Source organism: Lampris incognitus, chromosome 8 (assembly GCF_029633865.1).
Source record: "Lampris incognitus isolate fLamInc1 chromosome 8, fLamInc1.hap2, whole genome shotgun sequence".
NCBI classification, from domain to species: domain Eukaryota; kingdom Metazoa; phylum Chordata; class Actinopteri; order Lampriformes; family Lampridae; genus Lampris; species Lampris incognitus.
Window position 1 is genome coordinate 51,859,377 of NC_079218.1, and position 21,000 is coordinate 51,880,376.

The 21,000-nt window shown below is 45.4% G+C and overlaps 1 protein-coding gene across 1 annotated transcript in view; it reads right to left on the bottom strand.

Moving 5' to 3' along the window:
• Positions 1-21,000, bottom strand: part of mink1 (misshapen-like kinase 1) — an 88,831-nt gene that overhangs the window by 43,512 nt on the left and 24,319 nt on the right. The window contains exons 3-8 of the mRNA XM_056284794.1: positions 17,133-17,198; positions 16,568-16,750; positions 16,367-16,477; positions 16,191-16,281; positions 15,874-16,004; positions 15,686-15,740 (exon numbers count right to left, since the gene is read on the bottom strand). Coding sequence (XP_056140769.1) covers positions 15,686-15,740; positions 15,874-16,004; positions 16,191-16,281; positions 16,367-16,477; positions 16,568-16,750; positions 17,133-17,198 — 637 coding nt within the window. The remainder of the gene's footprint in view (positions 1-15,685; positions 15,741-15,873; positions 16,005-16,190; positions 16,282-16,366; positions 16,478-16,567; positions 16,751-17,132; positions 17,199-21,000) is intronic.

Genomic DNA, 21,000 nt, shown 5'->3' on the forward strand with positions numbered 1-21,000 from the left:
GTGAACGGAGACTGAGTCTGCGTTATGAGTCCAAGCCTGTGATTCAGTACTGACAGTACAAACTGGCCATAACATGGACTCAGCGGACTCTGATACAGTACGCTCTGTGCTCCAGGCACAGATTCACAAGATCCAGAGTCAAGGTGAACAGATCAGTCTTCTTCGCCATGAAGTGAAGGAGCTGACAGACCGTCAGGAGTCCCTCTTGGCAGCTTTCGGAACCTAGCTCAACCATCTCTCTGACCAAATGCGGAAGATGCAGAACCCACCGGGCTCTGGCGAATCGACACCGGCGGCACCTCTTTGTTCTGGGTCTGATGCTGCTTCTCCAGCACCCGCCACTCCGTTCCTGCCTCTCGACCTTTCCAAACCAGAGCGTTTCTCCGGAGACACAGGTGACTGCATAGCTTTTCTAACCCAGTGTGATTTGCATTTTGAGCTTCAGGCTGCTGCCTTCCCCTCTGACCGCTCAAAGATTGCATATATTATTTCTCACCTGATTGGGAGAGCGGAGGCCTGGGCGGCGGCAGAGTAGAGTTGAAAATCACCTGTCTGCAATTCACGGTCGCTGTTCTCCAAGACCTTCACCCAGATCTTCCAGCAGACAGCCTCTGGACGGGAGGCAGCCCAAGCCCTGGTGAGACTGCGACAGGGTAAGAAGAGGGTCTCTGATTACGTCATAGAGTTCCGCACTCTAGCAGCAGAGAGTGATTGGAACCAGCCAGCCTTGTTTGATGCTTTTCTTGATGGACTTTCTGACACTCTCAAAGACCAATTAGTCCCCCTGGACCTACCTGCAGAGCTGGATTCCCTTATAGCCCTGGCTATAAAGATTGAAAAGCGTCTGTATGAGAGAGAGAAACTATGATGTTGGCAACCATGAGCTGCTTGCCATTAAGGTGGCATTGGAGGAGTGGAGGCACTTGTTGGAGGGGGCCGAACAGCCTTTTCTCGTCAGAACAGATCATAAAAACCTTGAGTACTTGAGGACGGCCAAGAGGCTAAACTCTCGGCAGGCAAGCTGGGCTCGCTTTTTCAACCAGTTCCATTTCACCCTGTCTTATCGCCCTGGCTCCAAGAACTTAAAGCCTGATGCTCTCTCTCATATATTTCCCTCCGAGAACTCTTATAAAGATCCTACTCCCATTCTTCCTCCCTCGTGTGTTGTGGGTTCTGTCACTTGGGACACTGAGAGAAGGGTCAAAGAGGCCAATGTGAACTGTCAACCTCCGGCCGCCCGCCCGCCAAACCGGCTGTTTGTGCGTCCTGTCTTGCATTCACAGGTCATCCACTGGGCCCACTCTTCCCGGTTATCCTGTCACGCTGGAGTACGCAGGACCTTGTTTGTGATACGACAGCGGTTCTGGTGGCCGGTCATGGAGAAGGAGGTGACAGAGTACGTGGCAGCCTGTCCGGTGTGTGCTCGCAGTAAGATCTCCCGACGCCCAGCTTCTGGTCAGCTTCGCCCACTCACTGTGCCACATCGACCCTGGTCAGACATCTCCGTGGACTTTGTGACTGGTCTCCCCCCTTCCGAAGGTAACACCACCATCCTCATGGTGGTGGCTATATTTTCAAAGATGGTTCATTTTGTTCCCCTGCCCAAGTTGCCCTCGGCAAAGGAGACAGCCAAGGTGATGCTGCATCATGTTTTTCGCCTCTATGGGTTCCCCAGGGACATTGTATCTGACCGGGGCCCGCAGTTTGTGGCACAGTTCTGGCAGGCTTTCTGTTCACTCCTGGGAGCATCCGTCAGCCTCTCATCTGGCCACCATCCCCAAACAAAACGGTCAGATGGAGAGGCTGAAATAGGAGCTGGAGGCCAGCCTGCATTGCCTCGCCTCCCAGAGCCCCAACACATGGAGCAGTCAGCTCACCTGGGTTGAGTATGCACACAACTCTCTCCCATGTTCCTCATCTGGTCTCTCCCCATTTCAGTGTGCCTATGGATATCAACCTCCTCTCTTCCCTGCCCTGGAGAGGGAGGTCAGTGTGCCCTCTGCACTGGCTCTGGTGTGCCGCTGTTCTCACACCTGGGCCTGGGCCCGATGCAACCTGCTCCACAATTCCGAGCATTACAAGGCGGCGGCTGACCGGCGGCGGATCCCTGCCCCCACTTACAGGAGCAGCCAGAGGGTATGGCTATCCACTAAAGACCTGCCTCTCAGAGTGGAGTCCCGGAAACTCGCTCCCAGGTTTGTGGGGCCATTCCCTATTTCCAAGGTCATTAACCCAGTTGCTGTCAAGCTCAAACTCCCCAGAGCCATGAGAGTCCACCTATCCTTCCAAGTGAGTCAGATCAAACCGGCCATAGAAAGCCCTCTAGTCCCTGCCTCCAGGCCCCCTCCTCCCCCCTGGTTCGTCGATGGTGGCCCTGCTTACACTGTCCGTAAGCTCCTGGCGGTCCAGCATCAGGGCCAGGGCTCCCAATACCTGGTCAACTGGGATGGATACGACCCAGAGGAACGTTCCTGGGTCTCGGCCAACAACATCCTGGACCCCTCCCTCATCCGGGAATTCCATCGGGCCCACCCTGGCGATACTGGGCCGTCTGGAGCCGGCCGTGGGGGGGGGGGGGTTACTGTCACACCCCGCCTGGACAGTTAAGTTATCTTTTGTTTCTCCCAGTGTTCTTTGTCTTGTACTTCCTGTTTTATTTTGATACTCACCTCTTGTCTCACTTCAGGTCCTTTACTTCCTGCCCTCATGTGTCTCCCTCCTGCGTGATTACCTGCCCTGCCCTAATGTGTTGCACCTGTGTCTCATTGTCTCCCCTCCTCCAGAGTATATAGTCTTAGTGTTCCCTTCCGTCTGTGCCTGTTCGTCTTGTTCCTTGTGACAGCGTTCCAGCATTTTTTCCTTGTGTGAGTTTCTTGAGCCCTATAGTTTCCTGACCTGTTTTTGCCTTTTTTTGACCTCGCTTTTCACCTGCCGATTTGGACACTGTTGCCTTGTTATCTGATCACCTGTGTACCGACCTCATTTTTATTAAAAGGACTGATTTTGTGAACTGGGATTGAGTCTGCGTTTTGAGTCCAAGCCTGTGGTTCAGTACTGACAGGGAAGTACCAAGGGCTGAAAGAGGAAATGGAACGGATGTGGAAGGTGAAGTCCGAAGTGGTCGCTGTGGTAATAGGAGCACTAGAGGCTGTGACCCACAAACTGGGAGAGTGGCTTCAGCATGTTCCAGGAGCAATATATGAGGTCTCTGTCCTGAAGAGTGCAGTCCTAGTAACAGCTAAGATACTGCGCAGAACCCTCAAATTCCCAGGCCTCTGGTAGAGGACCTGAGCTTGACGAGGACATGCACACCACCAACCCATGGAGGGGATTTATATATATAAAAACTTCATGAAATTAAACCCTTAACGGTGGGGAAAGTACTCAACAAACAAGGAGCAAAATAAGTCTTAAACTTAACAGTCTTCAACTTTCTAAATATCATCAACAATTTTTCATTTTTTGGAAATTATTTTACAACCCCAACTTCACACCTCATAACGCACCATTGTGGAACAACAGATACATACTTCGCAAAAGAAACTCTTTGTTTTATAGGAACCGGATGGACAGAAATATTTGGTGTGTTATGGACCTATTACATGTAAATGGGGATGTACATCTTACAATGATTTTTGTTATGAATTTCATTTTCATTGCAATCTCAACGAATTTAAATCTCTTATCAATGCGATATTCAATACATTTGTTATCTTAGCAAAAAAATATAGCGGAGTATTATGAGTTCCCATCCCACCTCCCCACACCTTTTATAAATGGAATTAATTTTCTTGATGACATGTGTGCAAATAAATTCACTTGGTCTATGATTTATTGACTAATACAAATAATTTATACCCCGCTCAGCCTTAAGAAATTATATTTTAAATATTTTTGACCAACCAACCATATCCAAATTCTTCAAATACCCAGTTCCACCCAAAACAAAAGAAATTCACTACAAAATAATGAATGATTTCTATCCTTCCAGTGAATGTTTAAGATTAAGATTTGGCTTTTAGAATAATGAATGTGTTTTGTGTAATGATGATACTGAAACAACAGAGCATCTCTTTGTTTCATGCCCTCATAACCAACTGTTCTGGAAATAATTTACGGAACGGTGAAGTAGAAAAGCCACAACAGTACATATTATACATCATAATAGTATTATTTTTGGTGTGTTATTAGAAGATAAAAGATTGGACCTGCTGATTAAGGTTTTACTTATTTTAGCCAAATATTTTATTCATTCATTATCTAAACCGTTTATCCTACTCTCAGGGTCGCGGGGATGCTGGAGCCTGTCCCAGCAAGACTCCACCCATCTTCATGTGCTACTATAATGAAACTCAACTCCATATTAAGTCCCTTAAATGAATGAAATCAAAATGTGCCAAAGATCTCTGTGGATTACTAGAAAATGATCTGACCAACATAACAGCTTAAAAAATAACAATCGTTTAGTCAACCCTTATTTACGATTTAGCTATTTTATTGTTATTTTATGTTTTATTCTGCCTACTTGATTTATTGTATGGTTATTTTATGTTTTATTCTGCCTAATTGATTTATTTTATGTTTTATTCTGCCTAATTGATTTATTTTATGTTTTATTCTGCTTAATTGATTTATTTTATCCCTTTTTTGGATGGTTTGTGTACATGTTTACATCTCTTGTGGTATCTGCCCATGATTTTCATTCAAGAGGATTAAAAGCTTTTAATTGTCATGTTTGCCTTATTGTTGTAAATTAAATTAAATTAATTAGTTTAATTTAATTTAATCTAATTTAATCAAACCAGGAAGGAATCATCTCCTCATCAGATGGTCACAATATCAAATCTGTCTCAGAATTCATTTACTTGGGAAGCAACATTGAATCCACCGAAAGAGATGTGCAGCTTCGAATTGGAAAGGCTTGGGGCACCATTAAAGGACTCAATATCATCTGGAAGTCCACATTACCAGACAAACTGAAGTGGGCATTTTTTCAAGCAACAGTTGAGTCCGTTCTCACTTATGGATCATCTTCTTGGACCCTCACTAAAAGGTTTGAATCCAAACTTCATGGGGCTTTCACCAGAATGCTGCGTGCTGCACTAAATATATCCTGGAAGAAGCACCCTACAAAGAAGTGTATCAATGGCAATATACCTGCCATCTCAAACACTATCTGAGAACGAAGGGTTTGATTTGCTGGTCATTGCTGGAGGAGCAAGGAAGAACTTGCAAACGACACTCTGCTTTGGTCAACAAAACGTGGAAAGACACGTGTGGGAAGGCCTACAAGAAATCACATCAATCAACTTGTCGAAAACACAGGATGTCCATCTGAGGATCTTCCAGCTATGCAGGATAGAGACGGGTGGCATGAGAGGGTCAGAGCCATCCAAGGATACTCGACCTGATGATGGTGATGATGAATTAGTTTAAAATTAAATTAATTCGTTTGAATTAAAAAAAATAACAATAACAACAGAAAAGTAATGACAGGAATTCAGTGGCAAACGTGCAGCTATTGGAGTCCACATGGATACTGAAATCACCTAACAGGAGTGTAGATGGAGACATAGAGCAGAGTAACTCAGATAGCTCAGACATGGAGGTAGTGGAGACCTTAGGGGGGTTGTAAACAAGGATCACCTGAAGCTATGCTGACCCAACTAGTGTGATGGCAACACACTCAAATGAGGAGACATTGAGTACTGGAAGTTCTTTAACCAGAATGTCAGCTCGAGTTATAATAGCCAGCCCACCATCATGACCCATGGAGCGAGGTTTCTGTATGTACACATAGCCTGGGGTGTGGCTTGATTTAGTATCACGAAGTCCTGCTAATTTTGCCATGTCTCAGTTAGGCATAGAAAGTCAATTTTCCTTTCCCTGATGTCATGGATGAGTAGTGCTTTAATGTTTAAGGGGCAAGTGTTCAGTAGCATGAATGTTGCAGTGTTGTTCATAGATGCTGAGGCAGGCGCTGTGGGAGGAGTGACACTGTCAACACAAACCAAGGGCTTTATACTGCCAGAGTGAACGAGTAGTTCGTTGTGATGATGTCGATGTCACGGTGCGATAGAATGCTGGTCAGACAGCACAGATGGAATAGCACGATCAGAGTAAACAAACTTACATCGGGAAGCCCTATGGACGTAACGGAGGCGACGCAAGAGTCCAGGGGAAGTCGTGTAAGCAAGGCAGTTTGGAGTGATGTGGCGGCTGAGGTTTGGATGTTCCAATGAAAAGTATTTTATGAACGCCATATCAGCATCAGAGGTGCAGCAGCTAGCTACTGAAGCAGATAGCCAGAGAAGAGCGTGCTCACCAGTGTAATGTAATTTTTGTTTCTAAACGTCACTGCAGATGTTCTTGATATCAGGGCTGTACTGCAGGATCTCATCTGTGAGGCAGAAGCCATATTTGGATTATGTAGTTCATGTTTGAGTTAGAGAGACTCAAGACAGGCCACTGCTATTGAGGTTCAGCAACATTTACCGGAAAAGGCAGTGGCCGTAGACATAGGCAATGATGCACATTTTAGTTGACGAAATGTTAAAACATTTTTTTTCTTTTATTCGGTGTGGAGAATGTAAGAATCACTTTAGGCCTACAACAATAATAAATGAAAATTAAAACGTTAAAAATAGCTGTTATTCATTTCCAGGGATAGCCACGCTTAACCTGGTTATCCTTACTGGGCGTTTGAGCATCTTCCTAGCTTTGACAAACAGTGCGCTGATCCAAGACAGGAGAAGGACAACAGCTACCTAAACGTTATCCACTGGTGATTCCAAATGTGGCAGGAATGTTGGAACAGCTGAGATGCATATTTTCCAAACATCATGTCTCAGTTGCTTTCAAACTCCAAAACACGCTGCACCAGAAATTAGTCCACCCCAAGGACCGGGTCCCAGCACAAACAGAGCTATATAGTGTACGCTGTTAAGTGCCAGGAGGATTGCCGTGACTTGTAAATTGGGGAAACCAAACAGATGCTGACAAAGAGGCTGGCACAACACAGAAGAGCAAACACATCAGGCCAGGACTCCGCAGTCTAAACTCACCTGCAGACCAGTGGCCGCTGTTTCAAGGATGAGGATGTGTACATCCTTGATAGGGTGGAATGCTGGTTTGAACGGGAAGTCAAAGAGTCCATCTATGTTAGAGGGAATGACAATCCCTGAACCGGGTGGGGTGGGGTGGGGGGGCTAAGTAACATGGCCTTTGTTCAGTCAGCAAACATCATTATACAGCAAAAGATCCTTGTGTTCTACTGAAATTTCCTCCAGCAATGCTCTGAAAAGGCGATGTTGTAGACTAGAACGCGAGAGAAAGAAATTTAACAGCCTCGTCACAGTATCCATCGCCTCTTCAATTTCCCCACACAGTTTAGCGCACAACACTGATTTGTGAAGAATGCAATGACTTGCTGAGCACTGTGTTAACAAGCCCTTGTGTTGTCCCACCATTGATGGAGCCCCATCGGTGACTACTACTACTACTACTTCTACTACTACTACTACTACTTTCGGCTGCTCCTGTTAGGGGTCGCCACAGCGGATCATCCGTTTCCATTTCTTCCTGTTTCCTGCATCTTCTCTGTCACACCAGCCACCTGCATGTCTTCCCTCACCACATCCATAAACCTCCTCTTTGGCCTTCCTCTTTTCCTCTTCCCTGGCAGCTCCATATTCAGCATCCTTCTCCCAATATACCCATCATCTCTCCTCCACACATGACCAAGCCATCTCACTCTTGCCTCTCTTACTTTGTCTCCAAACCGTCCAACTTCAGCGGCCCCTCTAATATAATCATTCCTAATCCTGTCCTTCTTCATCACTCCCGGGGAAAATCTTAGCATCTTCAACTCTGCCACCTCCAGCTCCACCTCCTGTCTTTTCGTCGGTGCCTCTGTCTCCAAACCATATAACATAGCTGGTCTCACAACCATCTTGTAAACCTTCCCTTTAACTCTTGCTGGTACCCTTCTGTTGCAAATCGCTCCTGACACTCTTCTCCACCCACTCCACCCTGCCTGCACTCTCTTCTTCACCTCTCTCCTCACTCCCTGTTACTTTGGACAGTTGACCCCAAGTATTTAAACTCATATGCCTTCGTCACCTCCACTCCTTGCATCCTCACCATTCCACTGTCCTCCCTCTCATTCACGTACATGTATTCCGCCTTGCTCCTACTGACTTTCATTCCTCTTCCCTCCAGTGCACACCTCAACCTCTCCAGGTTCTCCTCAACCTGCAACCTACTCTCGCTACAGATCACAATGTCATTCGCGAACATCATTGTCCCCGTAAACTCCTGCCTGATCTCGTCCATCAACCTATCCATCACCATTGCAAATAAGAAAGGGCTCAGAGACGATACTTGATGTAATCCCACCTCCACCTTGAACCCATCTGTCATTCCAACCGCACACTTCACCATTGTCACCCTTCCCTCATACGTATTCTGCACCACTCCTACATACTTCTCTGCAACTTCCGACTTTCTCATACAATACCACACCTCCTCTCTCGGCACCCTGTCGTATGCTTTTTCTAAATCTACAAAGACACAATGTAACTCCTTCTGGCCTTCCCTATACTTCTCGATCAACATTCTCAAAACCAAACTTCACATCTGTGGCGCTCTTTCGGGGCATGAAACCATACTGCTGCCCGCTGATCATCACCTCTCCTCTTAACCTAGCTTCTATTACTCTTTTCCATATCTTCATGCTGTGGCTGATCAACTTTATACCTCCGTAGTTGCTACAGTTCTGCACATCGCCCTTGTTCTTGAAAATCGGTACCAGTATGCTTCTTCTCCACTCCTCAGGCATCCTCTCACTTTCCAAGATTGTGTTAAACAATCTAGTTAAAAACTCCACTGCCATTTCTCCTAAACATCTCCATTCCTCCACAGGTATGTCACCACTCTCTCCTCCTTGGGTACCCTCTCCACCATGTCATCCAACTCACTCCAGAATTCTTCTTTCTCTTCCATCTCACACCCAACTTGCGGGGCATATGCACTGATAACATTCAGCAATACACCTTCGATACACCTTCGCAGCCCCATCAGTGACAACGGACACAATTTTGTTCACATTCAAGCCATTCTTCTCAAAGAACTGTGTTAATTTATTAATGATGATTCCCCGCGTCCAGGTAGCGTGGCAGTCTATTCCGTTTCCTACCAGCATGGGGATCCCAGTTTGAATCCCATGTTACCTCCGGTTTGGTCGGGCATTCCTACAGACACAATTGGCCGTGTCTGCGCGTGGGAAGACAGATGTGGGTATTTGTTCTGGTTGCTCCACTAGCGCCTCCCCTGGTCGGTCAGGATGCTTGTTTGGGGGGAGGAGGAACTGGGGGGAATAGCATGATCCCCCCATGTGCTACATCCCCTGAGCGAAACTCCTCACTGTCAGGTAAAAAGAAGCGGCATGTGACTCCACATGTAGGAGGCAGGTGGTAGTCTACAGCCCTCCCAGATTGGCAGAAGAGGGGGAGCAGCGACCGGGATGGCTCGGAAGAGTGGGGTAATTGGCCAGATACAATTGGGGAGAAAAAGGGGGGAAAAAAAAGATTTCCCCAGTTGTGCGCCCTGGCAGAGGAAGCAAACAAAGTAGCTCTTCCCGGAAGTTCTTCCCATCAGAAAATCTTGTGAACACAGATAGCTGTTCCATATCGGTTTGGTCACAGGACGAGTCTATGGCTAGTGATATGGCTTCTGCTTTCTTCAAATCGGTGAGTAGACAGGAAAAACAGTCCTCCGCTATAAGTTCTACTCTTCTTGTTGCCGTATTAGCCGAAAATGGCAACTGCTTTAATACTTCCACAACTGTTTTCTAGTTTTTCTCATCATGACTTAGAACTTCACCAACCATATCAGATGCACACGTTTTAATCAACTCAGCATCAGTGAATGGCTTCTTAGCTTTAGCCAGGCTCCATGAAACATGCAATGATGCAGCTGTTGCACTCTCTTGTGCCAATGTTGATTTACAGATAGTAGAAACGGAGTGCTTGTATGATGTTATCATATATGCTATTTTTTGTTTGTGGTGATCTGATTTTGTAGGGTAGTTGGCATTAAAACTGGCAGCATGCATAGTGTTGAAGTGCCACTTGAGATTATCTGCTTTGCAGACAGCTAAGGTCTGAATGCATATCAAGCATGTAGGTTTGGCACTAGTGTGGTCTGGTAAAATAAAACAAAACTGATCAGTCCAGTCAGATTTGATCTGACAGTTTTCCTGGTCGACTTTCCGCTTTTCACGCAGGCCATGTTCTTGGTTTAGGACAGATTATCTGTCACTTAGCTGGTGAGGGTCTCTGTACAGTGAAGGACCATAGAGAGTGTGGAGTATGTTTTACGTCTATGCACACTCTGCAGCATAGGTCAAGTGTACAGTGTGGGATGGGGTCAAATTAAAGTAGAGCAGCATGCACTTTATTTTACATGTTGCTCACTTTATTTCACGTATTATGACAAGGTGCGTTATTGCCAATAGGTCGGTGCGGGCCATACATTTGGCTTTCATGGCCAGACCTGGCCCGCGGGCTGCTTTATGGGGGTTCATGGCTCTAGTTGATGGTCACAGCAGTTCGCATATGAAACCGATCGTTGTTTTCAGTCATTATGCTACTGTGCTGTTGATAAAGGTGGGGATATGTTAGTATGCACCTGCTATCAATTAAAGTGACTCCGTTTAACCCCAAACAAAGTTCCCCGATCCCTTTAGGTGTTTCCTGACATCTTCTTGGTTGAATCAAACATGAACGTGATCTCATTGTTGAATGGTATCAATCAGGAGAGGGGTACAAAAGAATTTCCAAGGAATTAGATATACCATGGAACACTGAAGATAAGTAGAGAGAATAAGGCACAATAAGATCAGATCATCCCTCCAAAATTGACAAGAAGAAAACTGGTCAGGGAGGCTGACAAGAGGCCTACATCAACATTAACGGAGCTGCAGGAATTTCTGGCAAGTACTGGTTGCTCCCTACACATGACAACAATATCCCACATTCTTCATGTCTGGGATATGTGGTAGGGTGGCAAGACGGAAGCCTTTTCAAATGAAGAAAAAAAATGGATCAAAACCTGGCTAAATTTTTGCAAAAAAATATATCCAGTCTCCAAAACCAACCCAGCCACTGAGGATGCACAAGCCAGTGCATTCTTAGTGCTGGTCCCAAACCCAGATAAATGGGGAGGGTTGCATCAGGAACGGCATCAGGAACGGCATCCAGCGTAAAACCTTTGCCAAATCAAATATGCGGACCATAAATAAGATTTCCATACCAGATCGGTCGAGGCCCGGGTTACCAACGACCACCACCGGTACTGTTGGCCAGCAGGGTACCGGTGGAAACTATGTTACTGTTGGGCAACGGAGAAGGTGAGGGGGAAGGCATGTCCAGATGCTGCGGGAAAGGCCCAAGGGTAGGAGTGTGGCTGTCGGATCTTTGAATGTTTGCACTATGACTGGTAAAAGAAAAAAGCTTGGGGCGTCTGGGTAACATAGCGGTCTATTCTGTTGCCTACCAACAAGAGGCTCGCTGGATCACATCCCCGTGTTACCTCCGGCTTGGTCGGGCATCCGTACAGACACAATTGGCTGTGTTTGCGGGTGGGAAGCCGGATGTGGGTACATGTCCCGGTCATTGCTCCACCCCCTCTGCTGATCCAGGGAGGGCTTCAGACTAACACATGCCTCCTCCGATACATGTGGGGTCACCAGCCGCTTCTTTTAACCTGACAGTGAGGAGTTTCGCCAGGGGGACGTAGCGCGTGGGAGGATCACGCTATTCCCCAGTTCCCCCTCCCCCCCGAACAGGCGCTACCTACCTACCTACTGCTGGCTGCCTGCTTGCCTGCCTGCCTATCTAGCACTTTTTAAAACACAGTTAAAAAATGCTACACACACACACACACGAAAAATATCAGTAAACAAATAAAATAAATTAAATTACAATATAAAACAAAGCGCAATGAGAAACAGATCAAACTAAAAATGAACCAAAACAAAGACAGGGACGGGGATTTATAAAGAGGCTTGCCCATACAAATGGGTTTTTAGAAGCCCCTTAAAAGTCCAACGATTCAGCAAATCTAATTCATTCGGGAAGATTAATCCAGAGCCTTGGGGCTAAAACTGCAAAGGTATGGTCCCCTTTTGTTTTGCAGTTGGGATGGGGATGGACAAAAGACCAACATTTGAGGATCGGACTGGTCGAGAAGTAGAATGAGGAATGATGAGATCAGAAATATAGATGGGCGCAAAGTCATACGGTACTTTATAAGTAATCAACAAGATCTTGTAATTTATTCTGAATTTTACAGGGAGCCAACTGAGGGATGCAAGAACAGGAGTAATGTGGGGCATACAGCTAGTTCTAGTTAATAGTCTGGCAGCTGCATTCTGAACCAACTGCAAACGGTTTAATGTGGCTTGACTGAGGCATGTGCAGAGGGAGTTACAATAATCAAGAAGGGAGAAACTGAAAGTATGAATTAATAGTTCGAGATCCCCAGAAGGCAAAATATATCTGATTTTTGTGCTAATTCTTAGCTGAATAAAACAGGACTGTACAAGCTTATTAACATCATGATGGTCAAAAGACATACTGGTCAAAGTTGATGCCAAGATTCTTAGCAGTAGGTTTGATATCTGAGTGAAGTGGGCCAATAAACTGATCAGTTGCAGTGGCAAAGCTCTCAGGACCAATTATGCAAATTTCAGTTTTGTCAGGGTTTAGGTGGAGGAAATTAAGGGACATCCAATATTTGATGGTGGCTAAACAATCATGGAAGGAGGACAATTGATTCGGGTTATTGGGTTTGGCAGAGAAATAGATCTGTGTATCATCAGAGTAATAGTAGTATGACATGTCTTGACAGCAGCTGAACAAGTGACCCAGAGGAATCATGTATAATGAGAAGAGAATTGACCCAAGGACAGATCCCTGAGGGACTCCACACAGCAAGGAAGCTGACGAGGACATGTGATTGTTAATGCAAACATCAAAATACCTATCAGTCAAATAAGATTGAAACCAGTTTAACACAATACCAGAAATGCCAACCTAGTTACCCAATCTATCAAGCAAGATGACATGATTAATGGTATAAAAGGAAGCAGTTAAATCATATAGAATAAGAATTGAATATTCACCTTTGTCTATATGCACAGAATGTGTCATTGGTCACTCATAGTAATGCAGTCTCAATGCAACTACAAAGCACCAAACTACACTGAGCTGCTGGACAACATGCTTAAAGCATACAAAACCATGAAGTGCACCATCCATCAATCCATCCATTATCCAAGCCACTTATCCTACTCAGGGTCGTGGGATGCTGGAGCCTATCCAAGCAGTCATTGGGCAGCAGGCAGGGCGACACCCTGGACAGTCTGACAGTTCATCACAGAGCCGCCACACAGACACACACACACACATTCACACCTAGGAACAATATGTATGGCTGTATGGTCGATTCACCTGACCTTAATGTCTTTGGACTGTGGGAGGAAACCAGAAAACCCGGAGGAAACCCACGCAGACACGGGGAGAACATGCAAACTCCACACAGAGGACAACCTGGGACGACCCCCAAGGTTGGACTACCCCGGGGCTCGAATCCAGGACGTTCTTGCTGTGAGGTGACCATGCTAACCACTGCGCCACCGTGCCGCCCCCCTATGAAGTGCAACATGTCATTGAAAATTCACTTTCTGCATCACACTTGGACTTCTTCCCTGCTGATCTTGGTGCAGTAAGACGAACATGGTGAAAGGTTTCACCAGGACATTGCGACCATGGAACAGAGGTATCATGGCAACTGGAATCCATCAACGCTGGCGGACTATTGTTGGACACTGACACAAAAGGCACCAGATGCTGAGTACAAACCAACATCAGCTGCAAAACATTTTAAGCTCAGTTGAACTAACACAATGTGTCAGCATCATTATGCGATTACACATGTTAAATTCAATAAAAGTTATTTTAATGTTTCTCCAAATCCCTACGTGATACAGCACATCTGAAATTACTTTTGTGCTCAGCTTGACATTGTCTATCACGACCTCTCTCTTTTCTTTCTTTTTTCCAGGAAGCAGAATGTTTGAAAAGATGTGTTGTCCAGTGCATTCATTCATTTATTAAATGGTCCATCTATGCCCTCAAAAACACCTCTGCCTCCATGAGAAGATATTGCAGAACAGTCATATCCATAATTTTTCATTCCTAAGATAAGCCAGCTGGCTGCATCAGTGAAATGCTCTTCTCATCTTCATTTTTTTTTACTACACCTGTTTGTATCCCACACATAAACTTTCTTTTTTGTTATTCACACATTTGTCTTATACTACTGACAGTACACACCCCAAAACTGTGTTAGATCTTTACTGTTTCTCTTTGATTTGCATTTGGACTATGTGTGTTGTTGCTCCAAAATGTTACAAAACTTAAATAGTTTGTATCAGGAGACGGGCTCCGGACTACATTAGTCATGTCCAATTTGATATGGAATTGTCTCTCTTTTATTTTTTTGGACCCCCCCCCCTTTTCTCCCCAATTGAACCCCACTCTTCCGAGCCGGCCCAGTCGCTGCTCCACCCCCTCTGCCAATCCGGGGAGGGCTGCAGACTACCACATGCCTCCTCCCATACATGTGGAGTCACCAGCTGCTTCTTTTCACCTGACAGTGAGGAATTTAACCAGGGGGACGTAGCGTGTGTGAGGATCACACCAATCCCCCCAGTTCCCCTTCCCCCCTGAACAGGCATCCGACCGACCAGAGGAGGCGCTAGTGCAGTGATCAGGAGACATACCTACATCGAGCTTCCCACCAAAAGACACGGCCAATTGTGTCTGTAAAGATGCCCAACCAAGCCAGAGGTAACATGGGGATTCGATCTGGCAATCCCCATGTTGGTAGGCAAGTGAATAGACTGCCACGCCACCTGGATGCCCTAGAATTGTTTCTCTTTTTCTCTTTTCCCTTTTTCTCCCAATTTAGTGGCCAATCGATCCCTATTTTAATTCCAACACCCACCCTCGTAGTGCATGCGTTCGCCAACTGCATCTCTCTGGCCGGCAGTCTCAAAGGAGACACCTCGCCACTTCCGTGACGAGGCGAATCCAGGCCGAGCCACTGCTTTTTCCGACACACACAGAGACGCATTCATGTGATGAACACAAGCCGACTCCGCCCCCCTCCCGAAGACAGCGTTGCCAATTATTGCTGCTTCATTGAGTCCGGCCATAGTCGGATCTGACGAGACCGGGGCACGAACCCCAGTCCCCAGTGGGTAACTGCATCGACACAAAGCCGATGCTTAGACCGCTACACCACCGCGGACCCTAGAATTGTTTCTCTTGATCAGTGTTTGTTATTATATGTCATATTTTGACACTTGGAAGTAAAGAAGTGAAAAATCATGAAGGAACTCCACAGATTGTAATCCAGTTCAGGCACCTAACCACAATTAGACATTGTGTAGTATTTTTCAGCTAGACTACCAGGATTACAGTGAGTGAGCCATCTGAAAGCACAGCCACAGGGTGTCGTAAGGTGTGGGGAGGAATGATTCATACCATCTCATGTAACACACATGTATGATGTGACAAGAGGAAGGTGACAAGGGTGTGCAAGTGGCTGTACTTACGGGGAGCACCCTCGGCCATCTCAATGGCTGTGATACCCAAGGACCAGATATCGCTCTGCAGAGACACACAGCGGACCAAGTTATACACCTCTGCAACAGATGTGCTCCCTCACAGCCTACTGCACGTTCACACGCAGGAATGCTCCGTCACTCACAGACAGACACACACACACTTATGTGGTCATTACCCTATAGTCGTATGTTGAGTCAGGGTTCTCGTCACATGCGATGACCTCTGGTGCCATCCAGTAAGGCGTGCCTATGAAAGTGTTCCTGCGGCCAACAGTTCGATCCAGCTGTGCACTTACCCCAAAATCCACTGAGTGTGAATAGTGGAGAGAGAAGAAAAGATGATAAAATGAAATCATGTTTTTTTTTTGTTTTTTTTTTTAAGGGAAAAAGGCCAAGACATACTATGTTAAACCAAATAACCAATAAATTCCAGCAGGTCCAAAATAGCAATGCAATCCACATCACATTAAAAGAACTGATCTCACCCACTGACCAAGTTTGACTTCTGCATTCTCTGTAAGGAGCACATTCTGGCCCTTGATGTCTCTGTGGATGACCTTATGAGTGTGGAGGTGGGAGAGGCCCTGGACACACAGAGGAAAAGCAAGGAGGTCAGAATGGCTCGGTCAGCGGTGACCACAGGTGTATTCTTGACTTGCCAGTTCTCACCCTGAGAATCTCCCTACAGATGAAGGCGATCCAGTCCTCCTTCAGAGAGCTGCCCTTCGTGTTTTTCACCAAGTCTGTCACTGAGCCCGCCCCACAGAACTCCATCACCAGCTGCAGGCACACAGACACCCAGTCAGCACAATCACGAACATCACAACCTGATCAAAACATCGGGCCAGGGATGAAGGTGCATAGACAGACCCAGAGCTGGTCATCGTGTCCTGGTGGGCTCTTCTTGACGAAGGCACCATAATAGGTGGCTATGTTGCGGTGGTGGCTGTATTTTTTCAGCATGTTGATCTCCGCTTTTATCTCCTCTTCCTCCTCCTCTGTAACGTCCATCACCTTTATGGCAGCCAGCTGGCCAGTCTTCACGTGACGGCCCTGATCATAGGACAGCAGGTTTGGCCATCTTAGCCAGGTCTAAAAGTAACTTGGTCATGATATCAAAAACTCTGCCTTCCCCCCGGCTGTGGTGATGTGTTGCATTTCTTTTTTTTACTCCCATTTCCCTTATTTCATTTTTAACATGCACCTGCACATTGTTTTTAATGACAATGAATTCAAATGAATTTATTTTTATCTTGCCATTACTGCCATGGCAGGTTTTCAAATGATAGCTACAGTAAGGATTAAGCTCAGGAATCTCAAAAATGTCGAAGACTGGTGATTTCAATCCACACCTCCATCTTTTCAAACTGATCCTCCATATCTTATCCTACCTACTAGACACACTGAAGTTCCACTGTCCTTCTTCACGTCTTACCTTGTACACCTGCCCGTAGGTCCCATTGCCTACGACTTCAACCAACTCAAAGATTCCTGCTGGGTCCTACAGCAGAAACAGAAAGAATCATAAGAGCACACTGTCAGAGACACAAACAAGCCAAGCCACTCAATAGATCACAAGTGAGAAAGCTCCGGATTCTTTTTACATTTTATTTTCTGAAAGTGAATGTAAACAATAGGGCAACAAGGACGTTTTGTCAACACTGCTATTTCAGTGATGGTGTACAGATGTAATAACAACACATCCGTTAAAAATGGGTCATACACAATAGTCATTTCGATCTTGAGTTCCCAAACAAAATCCATTTTCCCTCCAATATTTTACATAATGTGTCAGTATGAAATATTAAGGATAAAGTCAGTCTGTCCTTGTTACAAATATCACTCGCAACTTCTATCTGTTAGGGCTTTGTCAGAGGCTCCTTCTGTGGTCCCCTTCCAGTGTTATGGCTTTCATACTGGCTACTAATGACTTCTTAAGAAAATATTTGACCTGATCCAGTAAGAGGTCTGCAATGTTGCCTGATCCAGTAAGAGCTCTGCAATGTTGCCAAAATACACTGTAGGGAAATAACAATCAATATCACCACCTATGATATTTCTTATTGTTGTTATAATTTCCTGCCAATAAAACTGAATCGCTTAACATCCCCAGAATATATGAAAATGGTCAGGGGCGCCCGGGTGGCGTGGCGGTCTATTCCGTTGCCTATCAACACAGGGATCACTGGTTCAAGTCCCCGTGTTCACACAATTGGCCGTGTCTGCAGGTGGGAAGCCGAATTTGGGTGTGTGTCCTGGTTGCTGCACTAGCGCCTCCGCTAGTCGGTCAGGGCGCCTGTTAAGGGGAGAGAGGGAACTGGGGGGAACAGCGTGATCCTCCCACATGCTACATCCCCCTGGTGAAACTCCTCACTGTCAGGTGAAAAGAAGCGGCAGGCGACTCCACATATATCGGAGGAGACATGTGGTAGTCTGCAGCTCTCCCCGGTTCGGCAGAGGGGAGGTAATCAAAAAATGTAATCAACGGGCGTCCTGGTGGCATGGCGGTCTATTCCATTGCCTACCAACATGGGGATCAGCAGTTTGAATCCCCGTGTTCCCTCCGGCTTGGTCGGTCGGAGAATTCGCGAGGCAAACAGCCGCGGTGCGGTAGTGCTGCTTTTTTTCTCTCCCACAAACAAATATTAATTTTCACACTTGAATAACTAACAATTCAGGATGTAATGTAATGTTCAGCAAAATAAAACTCATGTCTATGCGTAAACTACTTAAAATGTGGCCCACCTGCACTCCTCTTTATCAAGAGAGTAGCTAATGAAAATATTGATCTGGACTAGGTTATTGATAAATTTGCAAACCTGAGATGTCAAAAAAAAAAGATCTTGTAGGCTTGCTGCAGGAAAACATTTAGACTTTGCCAATTCAATTTTGTTAAATAGATTCACACAAAAAAAAAGTGTTATTAATTTGTTTAGGGAGGGTTTATCTATCAAATCAACTATGAGAATGTCACTATTAGTCTCTCATGTTTCAGAGAGATATGCTTAGTAGTCTGTTGCCCTGTGATGGCCTGGTGGCCTGTCCAGGGTGTCTCCACGCCTGCCGCCCAATGACTGTTGGGATAGGGTCGCGGGGATAAGTGGTTTGGATAATGGATGGATGGATGGATGGACATAATTTTTTTCTTTTTTACAAGTTGGTTATATATTCAAATGTGTCATATTCATTGACAGCCCTAGTGGTGATTGGAGCGGACTTCAATGGGCATGTTGGTGAAGGAAACAGAGGTGATGAGGAGGTGATGGGTAGGTATGGTGTCAAGGAGAGAAATGTGGAAGGACAGATGATGGTGGATTTTGCGAAAAGGATGGAAATAGCTGTGGTGAATACATATTTCAAGAAGAGGGAGGAACACAGGGTGATGTATAAGAGTGGAGGAAAGTGCACACAGGTGGACTATGCTTTCAGATTGCAGGAGGCGCAAACTGAAAGTGATTAGACTGCAAGGTGGTGACACGGGAGAATCTAGCTAGGCAGCATTGGATGGTGGTCTGTAGGATGACTTTGGAGACAAAGAAGAGGAAGAGAGTGAAGGCAGAGCTTAGGATCAAATGGTGGAAGAAGGAAGACTGTTGTGTGGAGTACAGGGAGGAGTTCAGACAGACACTGGTTGGTAGCAAAGAGATGCCGAACAGCTGGTCAACCACTGCGGCAATGGTGAGGGAGACAGCAACAAAGAGGGCTCTGATGTCCTATCCAGGGACACCACCATTGGTGAACTGGGAATCCAGGGACACCATCATCTGAACCACTGGCTCAGATTTGTAGACGACACCTGGGTTAAAATTAAATCTCAGGATGTACCACATTACACATGTACACATGTAACATATTAACTATGTGGACAACCACATCACCAGGGAGGATGTGAAAAATTATGTAATGATGGAAGGACCATCCCTGAACCGGAGGGGTTGCCTAAGAGTAGATCTGTCACCATCTTACAATGCTGTGATTACAAACATTCCCAAATCCTCTGTGAATAGTACACATGGCCATTTGTGGATAGCACACATGACCATTGAAATGCTAGTTAATGGTTACGCCTATATTTGCATATGAAACTGGTGGTTGGTTTCAATCGTTATGCAACTGCATTGTTACCAAGAGTGGGGAGGGCACTTAGATGAGTGATGAAACATAGCTGTCAATAAACGTTGTATCCAGATGAACTGATTCAACCTTCTTTGATTTTCTTACCTGGATTATTGAGCATGCATAAAGACATCCCTTGTGTAATATTTTGGTTTCCTATTTGCCATCTTTTTGCAATTTTTTGTAAACATCCTCACTTTCTGCACCTTGGGAGGCCGGCATAATAATCACATCGTCGTCATATTTTCCAACTATGCTTGTTTTTCCAATTTTTGAGGGTTTGAAAGAGAACCCCATATTAATCTGACATTCTGGAACCTCCCCTGACACGTTGGCTGTCATCAATTTTTCTGGCAGAAACTCTGGTTGGTACCCTTGTAAAAATGCTATCCTTGGATCAGAGCTGACTCAAACAGTAGAGACTTCATCAAACTACACTGCCACATTGTTCCATGTTTTATGGCCTCTGGTTCTTTTCCAGACAGTTTTAAGCATGACATTGTTCACCCATTGCTTAAGAAACCTAATTTGGATCTCCTGTCCCTAAGTAACTACAGACCAATCTCCAACTTTTCTTTTTTATCTAAGGTTTTGGAGAGAGTAATTTAATCTCAATTGTTATCCTTTATGAACACATAGTGTTTTTAACAGTTTCCAGTCTGGCTTTAGAGCACTTCATAGTACCGGGACAGCGCGAGTTAAGGTTACTAATGACCTACTGCTGACTGCAGACAAAGGTAACAGCTCAATTTTAGTTCTTTTAAACTTAAGTGCTGCCTTTGACACATTCGATCACAGTATCACCTTACATCACTTAAAGACTTGGGTAGGTATCAAGGGCTCGGCTCTCCAACAGAACTTTTTCTGCTTTTCTGGATAACTACGTTCTTGATGGCTCAGTAGAGTTGTGGTGTCCCTCAAGGCTCAGCAGCTTAGCAAATCTCACAACTTGCCTCTCTGACATTAAATCCTGGATGTCCAAAAAAATTTTCAAATTTAATTTTGACAAGTCTGGGGTGATTCTGTTCAGTTCCCCCAAATTCCATCAGCCCTTTTGGTACTAACCTTAGTGGTCTGTCAAGTTGTCTTACGCAGGTTGCTAGCAATCTTGGGGTAATAGTCGATGCTAACCTCAGTTTTGATAATCAAATCAAACATGATGTTCAGTCATGCTTTCTCCAGCTCAA